The sequence below is a fragment of the Ranitomeya variabilis genome, chromosome 2, assembly GCF_051348905.1.
Source record: "Ranitomeya variabilis isolate aRanVar5 chromosome 2, aRanVar5.hap1, whole genome shotgun sequence".
Taxonomy (NCBI): domain Eukaryota; kingdom Metazoa; phylum Chordata; class Amphibia; order Anura; family Dendrobatidae; genus Ranitomeya; species Ranitomeya variabilis.
In genome coordinates this window covers 1,080,045,409-1,080,065,841 of record NC_135233.1, presented here as the reverse complement: position 1 = coordinate 1,080,065,841, position 20,433 = coordinate 1,080,045,409, and the positions used below count along the sequence as shown (strand labels likewise).

The 20,433-nt window shown below is 41.6% G+C and overlaps 1 protein-coding gene across 6 annotated transcripts in view; it reads left to right on the top strand.

Moving 5' to 3' along the window:
• LOC143808723 (cytochrome P450 2B11-like) overlaps window positions 1-8,557 on the top strand; it is a 42,780-nt gene extending 34,223 nt beyond the window's left edge. For all 6 annotated transcript variants that reach the window (XM_077291659.1, XM_077291663.1, XM_077291658.1 and 3 more), the window contains one exon: window positions 3,961-8,557. In XM_077291659.1, the coding sequence (XP_077147774.1) occupies window positions 3,961-4,139 (179 nt within the window). In that variant the 3' untranslated portion in view covers window positions 4,140-8,557. The remainder of the gene's footprint in view (window positions 1-3,960) is intronic.
• The last annotated feature ends 11,876 nt before the right edge of the window (window positions 8,558-20,433 follow it).

Sequence of the window (20,433 nt, the reverse complement as noted above, 5' to 3'; positions counted from 1 at the left end):
GATATCCATCTGCGCACGCGCGGCATCCCGCGGCCATTTTCCTGAAGCCGCGGCCAGCAGAGCGCCGCTTCTGCGCACGCGCGGCCAAAGGAAGATGGCCGCGCCCACCGATCACCAATGCAATAACGAACACCGCGCTATTTTAAATCCCCTGGAAGAGGATTCCGGACTTTGGGCATGCGCACACCACTACGCCACCAACGGAAAACTACGCCAAATCTGGGTGAAGACACCACGCCCATGTGACCTGACCAGCCTGATTGACAGGCGAAAACGGAGACTTTGCAAAGTTATTTCGGCAACTTAGGTGGGTAATAAACGCATAACACACACACTAATGTAATGCCAACCTCTGCCCCTATTTAACGCTATTTTTATCCCATCTTCCAAAAACGTGGTGACAGGTTCCCTTTAATGCCACCTTGCTATTGTAAGGTGACATTAAGCCAGATTAATAATGGAGAGGCGTCAATTATGACACCTATCCATTATTAATACAATAGTACGAAATGGTTAATAAAACACACACACACACACATTATTTAAAAGTATTTTAATGAAATAAACACAGCGGTTTTTAAAATATTTTATTGTTCTCCCAATCCATTTGCAAACCCTCGCTTGGCAAAATAATAAACGCACAAGATACATACCCTCAGGTGAACCGTCACGTCCCACGCGGTAATCCATCTGAAGGGGTTAATTATTTTACAGCCATGAGCTGCACTAATGCACTCGCTCGTGGTTGTAATCCCCGGGTAATGAAGGAAATCTGAGTGATCTGTACTTACATTGAGTTGTGGTGAGACGCCCTCTGGTGGATGTTCTCATGAACTGCAGCCTTGGAAAAGTTCCCACGCTCGAGTTCATATGAGTTCATCCACCAGAGGGCGCCTCACCGCAACTCAATGTAAGTACAGATCACTCAGATTTCTTTCATTCCCCGGAGATTACAGACACGAGCGAGTGCATTAGCGCAGCTCCTGCCTGTAAAATAATTAACCCCTTCAGATGGATTACCTCGTGGGACGTGACAGTTCATCTGAGGGTATGTATCTTGTGCGTTTATTATTTTGCCAAGCGAGGGTTTGCAAATGGATTGAGAGAACAATAAAATACTAAAACAACCGGTGTGTTTATTTCATTAAAATCCTTTTTAATCGTGTGTGTGTGTTTTTTAACCCTTTCAAACAATTGGATTAATAATGGATAGGTGTCATAATTGACGCCTCTCCATTATTAATCTGGCTTAATGTCACCTTACAATAGCAAGGTGGCATTAACCCTTCATTATCCCATATCCCACCGCTCCACGGGAGTGGGAAGAGAGTGGCCAAGTGCCGGAATAGGCGCATCTTCCAGATGTGCCTTTTCTGGGGTGGCTGGGGGCAGATGTTTTTAGCCACGGGGGGGCCAATAACCATGGACCCTCTCCTGGCTATTAATATCTGCCCTCAGTCACTGGCTTTACCATTCTGGCGGAGAAAATTGCCCACGCCAATTTTTTCCGCCATTTAACCCTTTATTTGAGCAGCTACAGCGCCCACATTTTGCACATCCACACTACTAACATTAGTAGTGTGGAATATGCAAAAAAAAAGGGGGATATGAGATTGTTTACTGTATGTAAACCATGTCTCATATCCTGTCGGGTTTGTGCAGGAGAAATGAAAAGCCGGCAATTGAATTACCGGCTTTTCACAGATATCGCACTGAATGAAGTATAAATACAGAATATATATATATGTGTCTCAATGACATATATATATATATATATATATATATATATATATATATATATATATATATATACTGTATATATGTTTTACCGAACATCTGAGCACATAAATCCATTAGATGTCGGTTTTGCAAGCCTGCGAGAAAATCTCGCCGTACGGATGTCACACGGATCATTTGATGCGAGGAAATCGCATACTCGCACTGCACACGGATCACTGTTTTTGAAACATTTGTGCGATTCTCGTCCGTGAAAAATGGACCGTATTTTTATACGTTAAGTGTGTCCCCGGCCTTATAGCGACTCTGTGAAGCAACATAGATCGCTTCTACCGCCATATAGTGCCGCTGTTTGCCAGCAGCAGGTTCTTTTCCTGCACGGTGGACCCCGGGCTGCGAACGCACCAAATAACATCTCTATATTTACTCGGTGCATTCCGCCAGCCCTAACAATAAGTGATGTCTACCGCCCATAATTCCGATATGAAGACCTCAGCTGCATCCACCGTAAATTGATAACTACAGTCAAAATATTCTGTATAAGTTTCTCATGGTCGTCTTTAATTTTTTTTTTTTATGTACAGGTCAAGAAAGTGCCTTATTTTTACAGACTGTCCTGGAATTTCTCAGGGGGGATTATTTCATAAAAGTCTAGATGACCCAGTCTCATTAGACTTGTGCACAGCTGTTAGAACTCTTCACCTTTGCAGTATGATTTTAACACTGCGTTAACTATTTGCTTCTTTTTTTTCCAGCACACATTTTGTAATTTTTCGATTTCACCATGACGTGTTTTTTCCCTATTTCTACAGCTAGAATAATGTTTAAAAGAAGATATTATCTGGGTAGAATGATTTACAAAAATCAGTGTATAACAATGTAGCGTAGCAATTGTTAGTGAACGGGGGTGTCAGGTAAGCCTAGATGACCTACATTACCCTGTACATTTCTTATTCAACAGGCAATTTTACAATTTATTAAATTATATTCTTTAACCTCTAGCTGACCAGGTGATTTTCAGATTTTGTGCTTTCGTTTTTTCTTCTGTTTTTTTCAAAAGCTATTACTTTTTTTTTACTTTTCCATCCCCACAGCCAAAAGCGTATGGAAAAACGTGGCTTGTTTATCGTGAGACGATATTTAGTTTTGAATGACAGTTATTTTTACCAATCAATGCACTTTAAAACCAGAAAAAATCCAAGTGAGGTGATATTGTTCAAAAGAAAAAAAAGACGCAATTATTTTTTTTCTTGTACGGCATTCACTGTTATAAAAAAATTACTTGTCAATACATTTTTTTTCCAGGTAAACACAATTAAGGCTTTACCAAATTTGTATCATTTCTAGCTTGTGTCACCATTTTTCTTGACCCATAATGTTTTCGATTTTCTGCTAATAGAGGTACAGTAGGCGAGGGCTTGTTTTGGCACGGCAAACTGACACTATTATTGATACCATTTTATGGGGATAGGATTTTTTGATCACTTCCTATTGCACTTTTATTCAGGTGGTGGTGGCAAAATAAAAATGCAATTAGTTTTTTGGATTTTTTTTTCATGACATTTACCAATTGGGTCAATTATTTTTGTTATTTTGACAGATTAGACTACTACAGACGCAGTGATACTAAATGTGTGTTTCGTTATTTCAAAAATTTTTATTTAGAAGGGTAAGGATTCAGCAAGTACAATCTCATGAGTCAAGAGATTGACCAGATCCTTAACATTATCAAACTTAGGTAGCAATAACCCACAATGTGGATGTAGTGACTCTAGGGAGCACATTGTAGGAGATGTACTATATGTGATACCTAAACGGTAAAGGAAACAAAGGAGGGAGAAAAGGAGAAGAGAGGCTGAACTATTATGGCCATCATTGGTCACCGAGAAACCAATACATGGTAAGCAAGTACTGTAGGAATATTTTTTAATCTAGGGTTTCAATTCATCAGTGCATCTGGGGCGCCATCTTAGAAATTGTCAGAAGAGGGTTGGACAGAGATCATGTAGGTGTGAGTCGGGTGTTGTGGACAGCTCTACTATAGGAAATATACTATCAGAGTCACGTTAATGATATGAGTTAAGCTGTTTAACTTCCCATTTCGATTGTCAATCACAACAGATCCAAATCTTTATCCAAATGTTTCTAAAATCTTATTTCCGTCCAGTTGGGATCTCAAATAATCTACCATCTTCTAATTATATTTTCTGTTCTTGTCCCCAGGTAAACGAAGCTGTGCTGGAGAAACCTTGGCTAAGATGGAGCTGTTCTTGTTCTTTACAACATTATTACAAAATTTCACTTTCCAGCCCATACCTGGAGCCAAACTGGACCTCACCCCTGCACTGGGGTCTACAAACTCACCCAAACCTTTTGAGATCTGTGCCATATCTCGCAGATAGGCTAGACTTTCAATCACTATTGACATAGACCTGTTCTATGTCATTGTCAGGGGAGTTTCTATTAACCAGTCATAGACTGGAAACATCTGCGTTTGCAGCAAGGTTTATTTCTTGCATGCAACGAGACAACCACAAATCACCTATGTGAAGATGGCAGTAGGGTATCTGTCTACTGTAAATTTGCAACTGTTTTTATAGCAAATACCAGCAGAAAACAATGGAAGCTGGTTATTTTCTAACATGTCTGTTGTCGAAACTAGTGCAGGCGTATAAGGAAGCTTGCCTTACTGCAAGCTCTAACTTCTTAAGAAATCTTTCCTATCGTTAGCTATTCATGAATCACTCGGGCATTGGTTACATTCTTAAAACTTTACTATAAGCACTAAGATCCTAATGGAAATATATATAAGACTGTATAATTAATCACATGAAAATTCTTATAAAAATAATAGCTATTATTGAAAAAGGTTCTCCACAAAGTGCCCTCTGCCAGTGCATCTATTGATGGTTTATCCTTAAGAAAGGTCATCAATATCAGATTAGTGGGGGTCAGCTGGTACCTTTATAAATGACTGTTTGCAACCCCTGCACTGGCCCAATGAGCACAATATACAGAGGAAGAATAGCACAGTGCTGTTCACTGGGTAGAGGCCAATTGCAAGTACTGCACATACAGGCACTTCTCACAAAATTATAATATCATCAAAAAGTTAATTTATTTCAGTTCTAAAAAAAAAAAAAGTGAAACTCATATATTATATAGAGTCATTATAAACAGAGTGATCTATTTCAAGTGTTTATTTCTGTTAAAGTTGATGATTACGGCTTACAGCCAATGAAAACCCAAAAGTCATTATCTCAGTAAATTAGAATAATTAACAAAAAACACCTGCAAAGGCTCCTAAGCATTTATAAAGGTCCCTTAGTCTGTTTCAGTAGCTCCGCAATCATGGGGAAGACTGCTGACCTTACAGATGTCCAGAAGGCAGTTATTGACACACTACACAAGGAGGGTAAGCCACAAAAGGTCATTGGTAAAGAAGCCGGCTGTTCAGAGTGCTGTATCCAAGTATATTATTGGAACGTTGAGTGGAAGGAAAAAGTGTGGTAGAGAAAGGTGCACAAGTAACCGGGATAACCGCCGCCTTGATAGGATTGTTAAGAAAAATCCATTCAGAAGTTTGGGGAGAGTCACAAGGAGTGGACTGCTGCTGGCGTCATTGCTTCAAGAGCCGCCACACACAGACGTATCCAGGACATGGGCTACAAGTGTCTCATTCCTTGTTTCAAGCCACTCATGGCCAATAGACAACGCCTGAAGCGTCTTACCTGGGACAAGGAGAAAAAGAACCGGACTGTGGCCAGTGGTCCAAGGTGTTGTTTTCAGATGAAAGTAAATTTTGCATTTCATTTGGAAATCAAGGTCCCAGAGTCTGGAGGAAGAGTGGAGAGGCCACAATCCAAGCTGCTGGAGGTCTAGTGTGAAGTATCCAAAATCAGTGATGGTTTGGGGAGCCATGTAATCAGCTGGTGTAGGTTCACTGTGATTTATCAAGACCTAAGTCAGCGCAGCCATCTACCAGGAAATTTTAGAGCACTTCATGCTTTCCTCTGCTGACAAGCTTTTTGGAGAAGGAAATTTCATTCTCCAGCAGGACTTGGCCCCTGTCCTCACTGCCAAAAGTACCAATACCTGGTTTACAAACAACAGTATCACTGGGCTTGATTGGCAGCAAACTCTCCTGACCTTAACCCCATGGTGGGAGGTTCTGATTATTGAGGATGCTAACCTGAGGTCATTAGCGGAGCGGAGGGCATGGGTAGGGTGGTAGACTGAGACCAGAGAGGAGATGTAGGGTGGTGCTGAGCCATGGAGTGCTTTGTGGATGAGGGTAGTAGTTTTGTACTGGATTCTGGAGTTGATGGGTAGCCAATATAATGACTGTCACAAGGTAGAGGCATCGGTGTAACGATTGGTGAGGAATATGATCCTGGCTGCAGCATTCAGGACAGATTGGAGCGGGGAGAGTTTGGTAAGAGGGAGGCCGATTAGTAGAGAGTTACAATAGTCCAGACGAGAATGAATAAGAGAAACAGTAAGAGTTTTTGCAGAGTCGAAAGTAAGAAAAGGGTGAAACCTAGAAATGTTTTTGAGATGCAGATAAGAAGAGCGAGCCAGTGATCAGATGTGGGGGGTGAATGAAAGCTCGGAATCAAGGATGACCCCAAGGCAGCGGGCATGTTGCTTTGGAGTAATAGTGGAACCACACATGGAGATGGAAATGTCAGGCAAAGGTATGTTAGTAGAGGGAGAGAACATGAGGAGTTCAGTTTTTGACAAGTTCAGTTTCAGATAGAGGGAGGACATGATGTTAGAGACAGCGGTAAGACAATCACTGGTGTTTTCTAAAAAGGTTGGCGTGATAACAGGAGAAGTGTATAATTGGGTGTCGTCAGCTTAGAGTTGGTACTGGAAACCAAATGTACTGATTGTTTGTCCAATAGGGGCCGTATACAAAGAGAAGAGGAGGGGGCCTAGGACTGTAAGCCACAATCATGAACATTAACGGAAATAAACATGTGAAATAGATCACTGTTTGTAGTGACTCTATATAATATCACTTTCACTGTTTGTATTGAAGAACTGTAATAAATTACATTTTGATGATTTTCTAATTTTGTGAGAAGCCCCTGTACATATTAGCTGAGGTACCTTAGTATGGCCAGTAAACAGTGTATGTCACTATAGTGTTTTAGCTCCATGCACTATGTATTTTACAACAGCACGCAGATAATAATAATCTTTATTTTGAGGGGTTCTAGGTGTTGCACCTCCACTTATCTGATAGTGAAGACTTACTCTATGGCTAGATCATTAATATCAAAGTCCATGACTTTCAGGCTTGAAAGTGGCTGACTATGTCCATCTAAAAAACAGCAAAGTTTTCTGGTACTGAGCTCTAATTTGCATACAAAGGTATAAAATCAGTCTATGTTTACATTATTGGTTACATTTTGGATGCCCTTATGGTTCATGTTTAGGATCTGCAATATACACTGCAGAGAATTAACTGCATTGAATGCGCAGGCTGCAGGTTTTGGGTTGAATGCCATGAAATGAGCATGAAAAAAATACATTGTTAATGTCCAAAATAAACATATAATAAATAATATTAATATAATATATGTAAATAATTGTTAGGAACTGTGAACAGTAAAATTTATGAAATGATCTGTATTTTTTTTTATAATAAAAGCTAATGGCTAATACTGAAGAAGCAAAGTATGGTCCTCCAGACTGCTATAAAGATTATTACAGGCACATTCATGTGCTCCCATGGGCACCTATTTTATTTATTTTATTTGCTTATTAATTCTGCAGCACTTTACATATATCAGCACTGCTGTCCCAGTAGGGCTCACAAACTAAATTTCTTATTAATGTGTCTTTGGAAAAAAAATAAGAATTCAAAAGAAACCCACGTAAACTTCTTGCAGATGATGTTCTTGGAAGGATTAGAACCCATGACTCTAGCTCTGAAAGGCAAGATGCTAACCAATGAGTCACTGTGCTGCTTAGCCGGCAGTCCCTGTGGTGATAAAGCTGTTACTAGCGGCCACAAGCCCTACATAACAATCAGGATGAGAGAAAGTTTAAATCCTGGCTATTTAATAGGGATGAGAAATCTCTAAAATGCTTGGGTGCTCGTTGCTCGATCCAAGCAATTTCTAACATTGACATGCTTGTTGTGGTTAACAAGTATAAAGGGAGTCAATGGGAGAGTAGAGCTTTTTTCTGGAAGACGAACGGAAAGAGAACAGCATGGGGAAACCCCCTGGAAGCATCCTCTGACTCCCAGATTGCTTCTGAGAACAATGGGGTTACACTTTTACTCCACTATAAGATGTGACAATAACACATTCCATACTGACGAGAAAGTGGATTTTGCAGGAAAAAATTGTTAATAACCATTTTATCCTGTATAATGACTTGTATATACAAGGCAAAATTGAAAAAGGATATAAAAAAAAATATAATTTAAATAAACCAAAATTTTTTTATTTATTAAAAAATAGGAAATTTTAGTTTGATTTATGATGGAAGGAAGAACTGCCAAAAGTAAGTGACTCAGATACACCCTGTATTAGACATAAAGGAGGGCACATTCACATTTTGTTCAAATTGTCATGTATTGGTACTCCTATAACAAGGAAATATACTCCAGGCCATGGAATAGTTTATAGGTGAACAATATAATACCAATACATTTTTTAACAAGTTTTTTGTTTTTGATGATTATATGCCAATGAAATCTATCCAAGAATATGTAATACCCTATGGATGAGCAATGTAATACTGATAAATTTTGAACAAGTTTTTTGAGGCTTTTATAGCAACTAAATGAGCCAAGTAGATGTAATACCCTATGGGTGAGCAGTATGACACCGATAAATTTTATAAACAAGTTTTGGGAAGTTTATATACCTGTGAAATATACTTCAGACCATGGAATAGTCTAAGATTGAGCAATATAACACCAATAAAATTTTGAACAATTTTTTGATGCTTATATAGCAACAAAATTTACCCAAGAACACGTAATACTGTATGGTTGATGAATGTAATCCAGCAAAATGTTTAAATGCTTTTTTCCATTGTTATATACAACCAACATATGCCAGAAAGCATGTAATACCCTAAAATATCTGATCCTGAAATATTTTTGTATGCTTTTGTAAATTTTACCTACCACCATAATGCAACAAACTGTACTGGATGAGTCATTCAATTCATAAAAAAAGAAAAATATTCCGTCTCCACCATGATGATGACTCTCCATCTCGTGCTCCTCCTCCCTCTCTTCCTCCTCATTCCCATCCTCAGGTCATCAACACAGGAGAGATGAGACAAAGGTTGTGCAGCTGCTAGCCTCTGTTGTGTTTGCCAACAGCTCCTGTTTCTCCTCTTCCTCTTAATCAGTGTCCACTTCCTCATTGATTTCCAATCCATGCTGAGCAGATGAGATGAGGCTGCACTGGATACAAATGCTCTGTGTTATATCTTCCTCCATCCCCAGTTGCTTTGCATGCAAAGCTTCATGTTTAATTGTGACCCACAACTGGTTAAGTAGGCACAGATAGTTGCGCTGACTATGGCGCCATCGAGGAGTCCTCAAAGTCTTGAAAAATTGCATAAATGTCAGCCATCCATGCCCACTCATCAGAAACTGCTGAACTACCAAGTTAAGCACATGCCAAGCATGGTAGGTGTGTGGGATTGCCAAGCTTTACAGCCACCACCAGGTTATGCCCATGACACGACCATGCCTGATTGGAGGTTCAGCAGCAAAATCTATAGATCTGTCTGGTGTGTTATTCCTTCAAGTAACTCTGCCATGGTGTGTGGTTTGTCTCCAATACAAATAAGTTTCCACTGAGCCTGTTGCCGCTTTGCAGTGCTTCTAGCTTCTGATTGATGTGGACGACATGCTCTGAGATACTAAATTGGAGATAGAGGATGAGTAGGAGCAGGAGAGGGTGTAGGAATTTGTGTAAGGGGTGGAGAAGAATAAAAGAAGAAGCCAGCAATCCTCAATGTCGGGAGCACATATGTCATGCCAGGGTGTGATTTGGCACCAGTCTCCACAATGTTCACCAAGTGTGCTTTCAGGGAAATGTAGCTCTTCTGGCCAAAAGCATTTGCCTACATGTGGGTCGTTAAGCAGACAATTCCAGAAAGTGTGTTGGCATGGGCATGGGTGTTCCTGTGGGTGGATGGCTGGAAATTTTCTTTTCATTCCAAGACCTGGGGTAGGGACAGCTGGTCACTGGGCTGGGACAAGGAATTGGAAATGCCTGATGATGATAAGTCAGAATATGTAAGGATTAGTGCAGGGGAAGAGGCATCTGCACCGGTGTTTTGGACAAGGATTGACAATCACTTAGTACAGAGGAAGAGGCAGTAGTGTCACACGATGGCATCAATCATGGATAGAGATGAGCAAACTTGTTCAGAAAATGTTCGTCAATCTCAAATACGGCACAAACATAGCACATTAGGATTCATGTTCGGTTTCCTGAGCATTTATCTTCAAAGTCGGCAAAACTTGGTCACAGATCAAACTAATGTGGCTTTTCTCAAAGACAGCTGGATAGCTACACACTGACACATGAGGTTATCCCTCTTGCAGTGTACAGCACTGAGCTGCAGTGAGAAAGTTTACCAGAGTTCATCAGCTGATGAACCCTTGTGACCTCTCTCAGAGCAGCTCAGCGCTAAGGTGGGAGCGATGATGCTCCTGTCAGCATATCACCGGTGGCCGGTTAGTGCAGTCCCATCTCCCAATGTGACTGTTCTATACGTGATATGCTGAAAAAGAGAATCGACAGCACCTCCAAAAATCATTCATTGATCTAATGCCGCTAGGCAAAAATATATATAACTGAGCATGAAGTTCTTAGTTTAACATTCTGATCAGACTGTATGAAGCCCACTGCCACGTCACACCTCGTGATGGGTCCCTATCGCCCTAATGAAGCGGAGCTGTGCACTTACCACGACCACAGCAGCAATGCACTGGCAGGGCAGACGACCTGGTGCCTCACAGCAACCATGCTGCAAGACTGAATCCCCCATGATTCCAGATCGCGCCGCCCCACCAGCACAAAACCACAACAAAGGCCGTCACATAGCACCAACACCAAATGAAAGGAGCATTAAAGCTCACCTTCCTCAAGCTCATCAGTGAGAGCAGACAGGCTAGACCCCTTACTTTGCAGTCTCCTGCTAATTAAAATCAGCTGTGCTAAATGGGAAGAGGGCAAATCCAAAGGAAAAAAAAGACAGATCATGTAGTATGCTGAAAAAGAGAATGGACAGCACCTCCAAAAATCATACATTGATCTAATGCCGCTGGGCAAAATATATATAGCTGAACATGAGGTTCTTAGTTTGTTCTATGTGTGAGGTCGCCGTGTGACTACGGCGAACAGGAAAGTATATGGTGCATTATTATTTTTTATATTTTTATAGGAGACATGGGTATTGGGATTGGGCTTTAAGGTGACTATATGTTATTTTTTTATTTTACATTTTTATAGGAGGCAAGAGCATCAGGGATTTGGTGATAGGTGAGTATAATGTATTTCTTCTTTTTATTTATATATGTATTTAGTGGTGCTGATCAAATAGTGAAATATTCTGATTTCGGAATAATTACCGAATAATTGCTAATATCCATTTATTCGTAACGAAAAAGGAATCCAATGCAAGTCAATAGGAAAGCCAAGTATTTTTCTGCTTGACCCAACAAACAGGTCGGGGACCTGAGAAAAAAGCTGAAATGGATGGGAAAGATCTAAAACTAAATGGGAACAGCATGGAGAGGATGCCTGCATGCCTTTCTGACTCACATATGGTATCTGGGAATAATGTTGTCAGACTATTGCGCGGGTTTTACTTATTTTTAAAAAGACCTACCAAACCAAATTTTTTTTTTAAAGGGATAAATGTTAAGAAACATTTTTTACTTCATAATTACATGTATTTAACGTTACATAAACACCCCACAAAAAATTGCGCCTCCCATTTAGCATATGTTCACATGAAGTGTTTTGACATTAGTTTTTCCTTTAATAATTGTGAGGGCTCTCTCTCCTACATTTTGGAGGTCCCTCATTCATTCCAAATAGTGGAATACATATTGCTCATCCCTTTACAATACCATTTCAAATGTGCCCATATGAATTATGGACTTTGCCTGGCACTACCACCATGTCCCCCCCAATGTCATTATGCAGCTCTCACTTACAATTTGAAGAGTGCCAACAGGTGTTGTGAATCCTGGGTTTAGTAAGGTCCCTCAGGTGGTCCTGTATCATACATTTGGGAGAGCTCTCACTCCTACATTTGAGAGGTCCCTCCCTCATGCCAAATAGTTAGCAAGATAGGGGAATACATATTCCCCATCCCTTTACAATGCCATGTCAAACATGCCCATATGAATTTTGGACTTTGCCTGCCACCACCAACAACCATGTCATTATGTGGCCATCACTCTTATTTTTCAGAGCACCACCAGGTGCTGTGAAACCTGTGTTTTGTAAGGTCCACAGTTCATTTTTGCCACAGGATCCCAATAGAACCATAGCAGGTGAAGCCTCTGTAAGGTGAATATAATGCAGGAGTTGGGAGAGCTGTGTGATCAATGTCAGGAAATTGCATTCTAGCAGACACCAAATTCAGCCTGTGTTGTGGTCAATCTGTCAGGCCTGAAACCCATGTCAGGAACATGTACATGGCTCATTTTACTTGGAAGCAGCCTCCTCAATGGAAAGAGACAGGAGTGCCATTGTCCAATCTGCACAAGCCTACGCACTTCTTATGGAAACTACCCAACCAGGCAGAATGTATCTGTGGCATGGTTTTGAGCAACAATGGAGTAATTACAGGCTATGTCCCAGAGAGTGTTGAGCTCTGTGGAGTGTATTACTCAGGTGACAGGCCATGCTACAGAGCTCAGGTAAAGGCCTTAGCGTGGCAATGTCTATGTTCCAATATGTATAAGGCTGCGGCCTGAAGAGGTCTGTCTCTTAGACGTGCTTAAAATTTCCTTACAGAAACTGCCCAAGACAACAGCATTTTTTTGTAAGGACCCAAATTTTTGCCTGCAGACACAGATTTTGTACCCAGGCATTCTGCCTACCTACTGAGGTGCTGCGTATTTGAGCAGTATATGGCTTATGCAAACAGATATTATGGTAAATTTCCCTTTATAAAGGGATGTGTGGGTAAGGTTTAAGAACTAGCAGCAAATAGATATAGAGCATGTTTCATTACTCATATTATTATTCTGTGTAAGGCTGAAACCTGAAGAATTGTGTGAAGCATATTAATGCATTCATGTACCAAAATGTCCAAGTGCATAACCAAATATCAACATCAGGGTACCAGATATATGCTTAAAGGGAACCTGTCACCCCCAAAATCGAAGGTGAGCTAAGCCCATCGGCATCAGGAGCTTAACTAGAGCATTCTGTAATGCTGTAGATAAGCCCCAAATGTATCCTGAAAAATGAGAAAAAGAGGTTAGATTATACTCACCTGGGCGGGCGGTCCGGTCCAATGGGCATCGCGGTCCGGTCCGGGGCCTCCCATCTTCATCAGATGACGTCCTCTTCTTGTCTTCATGCTGCAGCTCCGGCGCAGGTGTACTTTGTCTGCCCTGTTGAGGGCAGAGCAAAGTACTACAGTGCACAAGCGCCGGGCCTCTCTGACCTTTCCCGGCACCTGCGCACTGCAGTACTTTGCTCTTCCCTCAACAGGGCAGACAAAGTACATCTGCGCCGGAGCCGAAGCGTGAAGCCCAGAAGAGGACGTCATCCTATGAAGATGGGAGGCCCTGGACCGGACCGCGACACCCATCGGATCAGACCGTCCGCCCAGGTGAGTATAATCTAATCTCTTTTTCTCATCTTTCAGTATACATCAGGGGCTTATCTACAGCATTCCAGAATGCTGTAGATAAGCTCCTGATGCTGGTGGGCTTAGCTTACCATCGATTTTGGGGGTGACAGGTTCCCTTTAACCCAAGGGGTCGGTATCATATGCGTTGAAAGACGCTGTGATGAGGACATCACAATGCACTTTGCATTTATTACAAGAGGTATATAAAAAAGTCATAATTTTCTATTGGTTTAATAAATAACACATCTTTATCTAGCTGTTGTTTGACTGGCACAGAGCCTGCCAAGATACGCAGACATGATTATCTATCTGTAATGTTCGTTAGTCTGCTGTTGCAGTGTGCAATAAAGGTGATATCTTAAAAAAAAAACTGCAACACAGTGCTAGATATATTGAATTTGTAGACAACACCGCTGTGGTTAAGAAATATGTGTGTGTGTGTATATATACGGTGTGTGTATACATATATATATATATATATATATATACACTCACCGGCCACTTTATTAGGTACACCATGCTAGTAACGGGTTGGACCCCCTTTTGCCTTCAGAACTGCATCAATTCTTCGTGGCATAGATTCATCAAGGTGCTGGAAGCATTCCTCAGAGATTTTGGTCCATATTGACATGATGGCATCACACAGTTGCCGCAGATTTGTCGGCTGCACATCCCAAAGATGCTCCATACAAGGCAGGATGGATCCATGCTTTCATGTTGTTTACGTCAAATTCTGACCCTACCATCCGAATGTCGCAGCAGAAATCGAGACTCATCAGACCAAGCAACGTTTTTCCAATCTTCTACTGTCCAATTTCGATGAGCTTGTACAAATTGTAGCCTCAGTTTCCTGTTCTTAGCTGAAAGGAGTGGTACCCGGTGTGGTCTTCTGCTGCTGTAGCCCATCTGCCTCAAAGTTCGACGCACTGTGCGTTCAGAGATGCTCTTAGGCCTACCTTGGTTGTAACGGGTGGCGATTTGAGTCACTGTTGCCTTTCTATCAGCTCGAACCAGTCTGCCCATTCTCCTCTGACCTCTGGCATCAACAAGGCATTTCCGCCCACAGAACTGCCGCTCACTGGATTTTTTTTCTTTTTCGGACCATTCTCTGTAAACCCTAGAGATGGTTGTGCGTGAAAATCCCAGTAGATCAGCAGTTTCTGAAATACTCAGACCAGCCCTTCTGGCACCAACAACCATGCCACGTTCAAAGGCACTCAAATCACCTTTCTTCCCCATACTGATGCTCGGTTTGAACTGCAGGAGATTGTCTTGACCATGTCTACATGCCTAAATGCACTGAGTTGCCGCCATGTGATTGGCTGATTAGAAATTAAGTGTTAACAAGAAGTTGGACAGGAGTACCTAATAAAGTGGCCGGTGCGTGTATATATATATATATATATATATATATATATATATATATATATATATAAGTCACAAAAATAGGCAGCACTCCATATTCTTAAGGTAATCTGCAGGTCTTTATTGAGCCCACATCTCGTGCAACGTTTCAGCTCTCAACTGAGCCTTTCTCAAGCCTTGAGAAAGGCTCAGTTGAGAGCTGAAACGTTGCACGAGATGTGGGCTCAATAAAGACCTGCAGATTACCTTAAGAATATGGAGTGCTGCCTATTTTTGTGACTTATACGGACTGAAAGCAACCAAGGGACGGGTTGCCTGGGCCTTGCACCCGAAGATAAGTAAAGGATTTGTGCTGTTCCAATTTTTTCTATTATATATATATATATATATATATATATATATATATATATATATATATACAGTGCCTAAAAGTAGTATTCAACCCCCTGCAGATTTAGCAGGTTTAATAAGATGCAAATAAGTTAGAGCCTTCAAACTTCAAACAAGAGCAGGATTTATTAACAGATGCATAAATCTTACAAACCAAAAAGTTTTGTTGCTCAGTTAAATTTTTATACATTTTAAACATAAAAGTGTGGGTCAATTATTATTCAACCCCTACGTTTAATATTTATTAATATATTATTTAATATTATAGGCCGGCACAGGTCTCTGGAGTTATCTTGGCCCACTCCTCCATGCAGATCTTCTCCAAGTTATCTAGGTTCTTTGGGTGTCTCATGTGGACTTTAATCTTGAGCTCCTTCCACAAGTTTTCAATTGGGTTAAGGTCAGGAGACTGACTAGGCCACTGCAACACCTTGATTTTTTGCCCCTTGAACCAGGCCTTGGTTTTCTTGGCTGTGTGCTTTGGGTCGTTGTCTTGTTGGAAGATGAAATGACGACCCATCTTAAGATCCTTGATGGAGGAGCGGAGGTTCTTGGCCAAAATCTCCAGGTAGGCCGTGCTATCAATCTTCCCATGGATGCGGACCAGATGGCCAGGCCCCTTGGCTGAGAAACAGCCCCACAGCATGATGCTGCCACCACCATGCTTGACTGTAGGGATGGTATTCTTGGGGTCGTATGCAGTGCCATCCAGTCTCCAAACGTCACGTGTGTGGTTGGCACCAAAGATCTCGATCTTGGTCTCATCAGACCAGAGAACCTTGAACCAGTCAGTCTCAGAGTCCTCCAAGTGATCATGAGCAAACTGTAGACGAGCCTTGACATGACGCTTTGAAAGTAAAGGTACCTTATGGGCTCGTCTGGAACGGAAACCATTGCGGTGGAGTACGTTACTTATGGTATTGACTGAAACCAATGTCCCCACTGCCATGAGATCTTCCCGGAGCTCCTTCCTTGTTGTCCTTGGGTTAGCCTTGACTCTTCGGACAAGCCTGGCCTCGGCACTGGAGGAAACTTTCAAAGGCTGTCCAGGCCGTGGAAGGCTAACAGTAGTTCCATAAGCCTTCCACTTCCGGATGATGCTCCCAACAGTGGAGACAGGTAGGCCCAACTCCTTGGAAAGGGTTTTGTACCCCTTGCCAGCCTTGTGACCCTCCACGATCTTGTCTCTGATGGCCTTGGAATGCTTCTTTGTCTTTCCCATGTTGACCATGTTTGAGTGCTGTTCACAAGTTTGGGGAGGGTCTTAAATAGTCAGAAAAGGCTGGAAAAAGAGATAATTAATCCAAACATGTGAAGCTCATTGTTCTTTGTGCCTGAACTACTTCTTAATACTTTAGGGGAACCAAACAGAATTCTAGTGGGTTGAGGGGTTGAATAATAAATGACCCTCTGAAAAAACGTTTCCCAATTTTAAAAAAATATAAACAAAGAAATAACATTCTTTTTTGCTGCAGTGCATTTCACACTTCCAGGCTGATCTACAGTCCAAATGTCACAATGCCAAGTTAATTCCAAATGTGTAAACCTGCTAAATCTGCAGGGGGTTGAATACTACTTGTAGGCACTGTATATGTGTGTGTGTGCAGTGGACATTGTATAGATTTATTGTGTCACTTGCAATAATGTAGCATCTGTCATGAAAAGCTGCATGTCTCTCCCAGGTGTTAATATGTGTTTTCCTGGGACAAGTAGACTTGGTCCCCAGTCTCACCAGGGAGTCCTGCGGGAAGCCAATAAGAAAGGTAACATTTTGGCACCTCCTAGGTCTTGGAAGAGAGATGTTAATTACGGCCTGATAGTATCTCTGGGAAAGCTGTTACACAAAGGATCTCAAGAGAAAATAATATATTCATTGGGGGCGCATCCGTGATCCAAACAAAAACCAAGCAGTTTTGATATTAACCTGAGGGGCTGGTCTAGAAACCTGACCTCCAAACCAAGCTCTAAATTAAGGCTGTATACAGAGAATTGTGTTCACATAATGGGGGCAGCCTGAGAAGCTGGTGTGATCCAATCTACATTTGTCCTACCCTCAGGGAGCAGAAAGCAACTACCAGTTAGATAATTTCTGTATGTTTCTCCTGTTTATTTTTATACTGTTTTGCATAAGTTGTATGTCTTTTTATTATCATTTTTATACCTTTTCTTATTGTAAGCACTGAACCTTTTTCATATTAAAGTATAAAACTTTAACAAGTTGAACCTTGAATGTTCTAAAAGAATTCATAGCCTAAGGTGTGTGAGCCGTATGAGTGATAGACAATATTAGTACTAATATTTTCGGGACTCATCGCCCGTGTATTCTGTGAGTGATGGCAGCGTGTATGAGCGGGGTGTGTGGTCTGGGTAGGTGTGTGATTTACGCTCCCATTACAGCATATGACAGAGGTTAAATGCTGGATTGAGAGAGGGGAGATAGATAACCCTTGCAGGCACAACCCCAAGTCATGTGCTGAGAGCGGACACCTGACAAATTAGTGAGTAGGGATCCGTGACATTCGTGAGTCTGCTGTTGCAATGTGCAATAAAAGTGACATCTTAAAAATTAATTGCCACACATTGCTAGATATATTGAATTTGTGCATAACACCTCTGTGAGGATACTGGTTAAGAATAAAGCCAGATTTTTTTTTTCTAAGTATAAAGCATTCAATATGAGAAAAGGGTGACGTTAAGGGACATGAATGTGGTGCTGCCCGCCAAGGCCGTGTTACAGATCAGAAGGTGACAGTATCTAGTTCTTGGTTCCTGTCAAAATGTGGTCAGCGAGCTACACCACTGACGAACCCAGACAATTATGAGGATGTTGTGAGTTGGATGGCAGACAAAGGGTCCAGTGTGCTGACAAGCAGCATCACAAAGTCTTCCACACTGTTCAGTCTCAGTAGCCAAGAAGCTGGGCTTCTGAATCTTCAACCTGGTCCTCTTTCCTCTCACCATCAAAAGTCCCAGGAGACATATGACCCCAACGCTGGCCACTCTGAGGAACTGTTTACATTTCCTTGTAATTTGTCAGGCCTCTCACCGTGCACAATTAAAGAGTTTTATGGGAAGGTTGAGTGCTTTGAAGCCCAAACATTTGAGCACCCATGGCCAGAAGAAAGCCATGTTAGGGAAGATCAATTCACGTCTGCTGAGGTGGACGATAATCATGATGCACAGTCACCATCAGGTCAGCCTAAAATTGCAACTCAGAAGTAGAATCAGATTGATGAAATGGAAGATGATGTGGTCGATGATGAGGCCACTGATCCAACCTGGCACAGTGGCACGCCTAGCGAGCACAGCAGTGCAGACAGGGATTTATCCATAGCACAAAAACAGGCAGGAAGAGGTAGTGGCTTGACCAGAGGAAGAACTCGTTCAACTGTTCCAGAGCCCCCTGCACTCAGCTAATTAACAGACCAAGGGTGCTTTGTCCAGGGCTGCCACTAGGAATTTTGGGGCCCCATACTGGCAAAATTTTCGGGGCCCCTTTAAACTCCGCCCAGGCTCCACCCTAGCCCCGCCTCTACCCCTCGAATCTTACAAAGTCCCACCACCCTCTCTTGCAAAAACCAACTTCTGCACCATGTCCTCACCAATCACACATTAACAGTTCCCATAACCAGATCACATATACAGTATAGCCAGCAGCTTTTGTTTTGGCCAAAAGATTTTTTAATCCGCCACCACGACAAGATAGACTCTCTTGGCCAGGCTCTACTCTACTGTAACTTATTAAACATTTCTTAACATATCCAATACAATTTTAGGTATATTTTTATTTATTTTTCTATGTTTAAAAATACCAATAATGCCACATACAAGGGACAAATACCACCGTACAATGACCGAATTACACGTTAACTGTTGTGAATTAGACTTTTTGGCTCCCTCTTGTGGTTACTAGTGATATGACTCTGGGATTGTCTTTCCTCAGTTTGGCACCCACCTGGGTCGTTAGTCCAGGGGAGTTGCTATATAAGCTTCCTGGATCCTTAGTCCAGTGCCTGGCATCGTTGTAATCAGATCCTTTCTGTTTGCTCCTGTCTGCTGGTCCGGGTTCGTGCAAAATTAAGCTAAGTCCTGCTTCTTTGTTTTTTGGTTATTTGCTTGCTCTCATTTTTGTCCAGCTTGTACTAAATGTGATTCCTGACCATGCTGGAAGCTCTAGGGGGCTGGTGTTCTCCCCCCGGGCCGTTAGACGGTTCGGGGGTTCTTGAATATCCAGTGTGGATATTTTGATAGGGTTTTTGCTGACCATATAAGTCATCTTACTATATTCTGCTATTAGCTAGTGGGCCTCTCTTTGCTAAATACCTAGCTCATTCTTTCGTTTGTCTTTTCCTCTTACCTCACCGTTATTATTTGTTGGGGGCTTGTATCCAACTTTTGGGGTATTTTCTCTGGAGGCAAGAAAGGTCTTTCTTTTCCCTTCTAGGGTTAGTTAGTTCTCCGGCTGGCACGAGACGTCTAGAACCAACGTAGGCACGTTCCCCGGCTGCTGCTATTTGTGGTGCTAGGATTAGATATATGGTCAGCTCAGTTACCACTGCCCTATGAGCTGGTTTTTTGTGTTTGCAGACTTAGTAATTATTTCTGAGACCCTCTGCCATTGGGGTCATAACAGTTAACACCACATGGTGAACAATAATACCACATACAAGGAACAAATACCATCATGCCATTGACCAGACTACATTTTACCACCAAATAGTTACCGAATGATATCACATACAAGGAACGAATACCACCAAACAGTGACCAGATCACATATTACCACCACATAGTGACCGAATACTACAATACTGATCATTAATATAAAAAACAATACTAATGCTATTATACACAGGAGAACTGTACTTAGTATACAATGTCTGTGTACTAAGTAATACAGTGATCATGGGTGACATTATACACAGGAGCTCTGTATATAGTGTATAGTGTACAGGTAATACAGTGATCACCAGTGACATTATACACAGGAGCTCTGTATATAGTGTCAATGTACAGGTAATACAGGGATCACCAGTGACATTATACACACAAACACTGTATATAGTGTGCAGG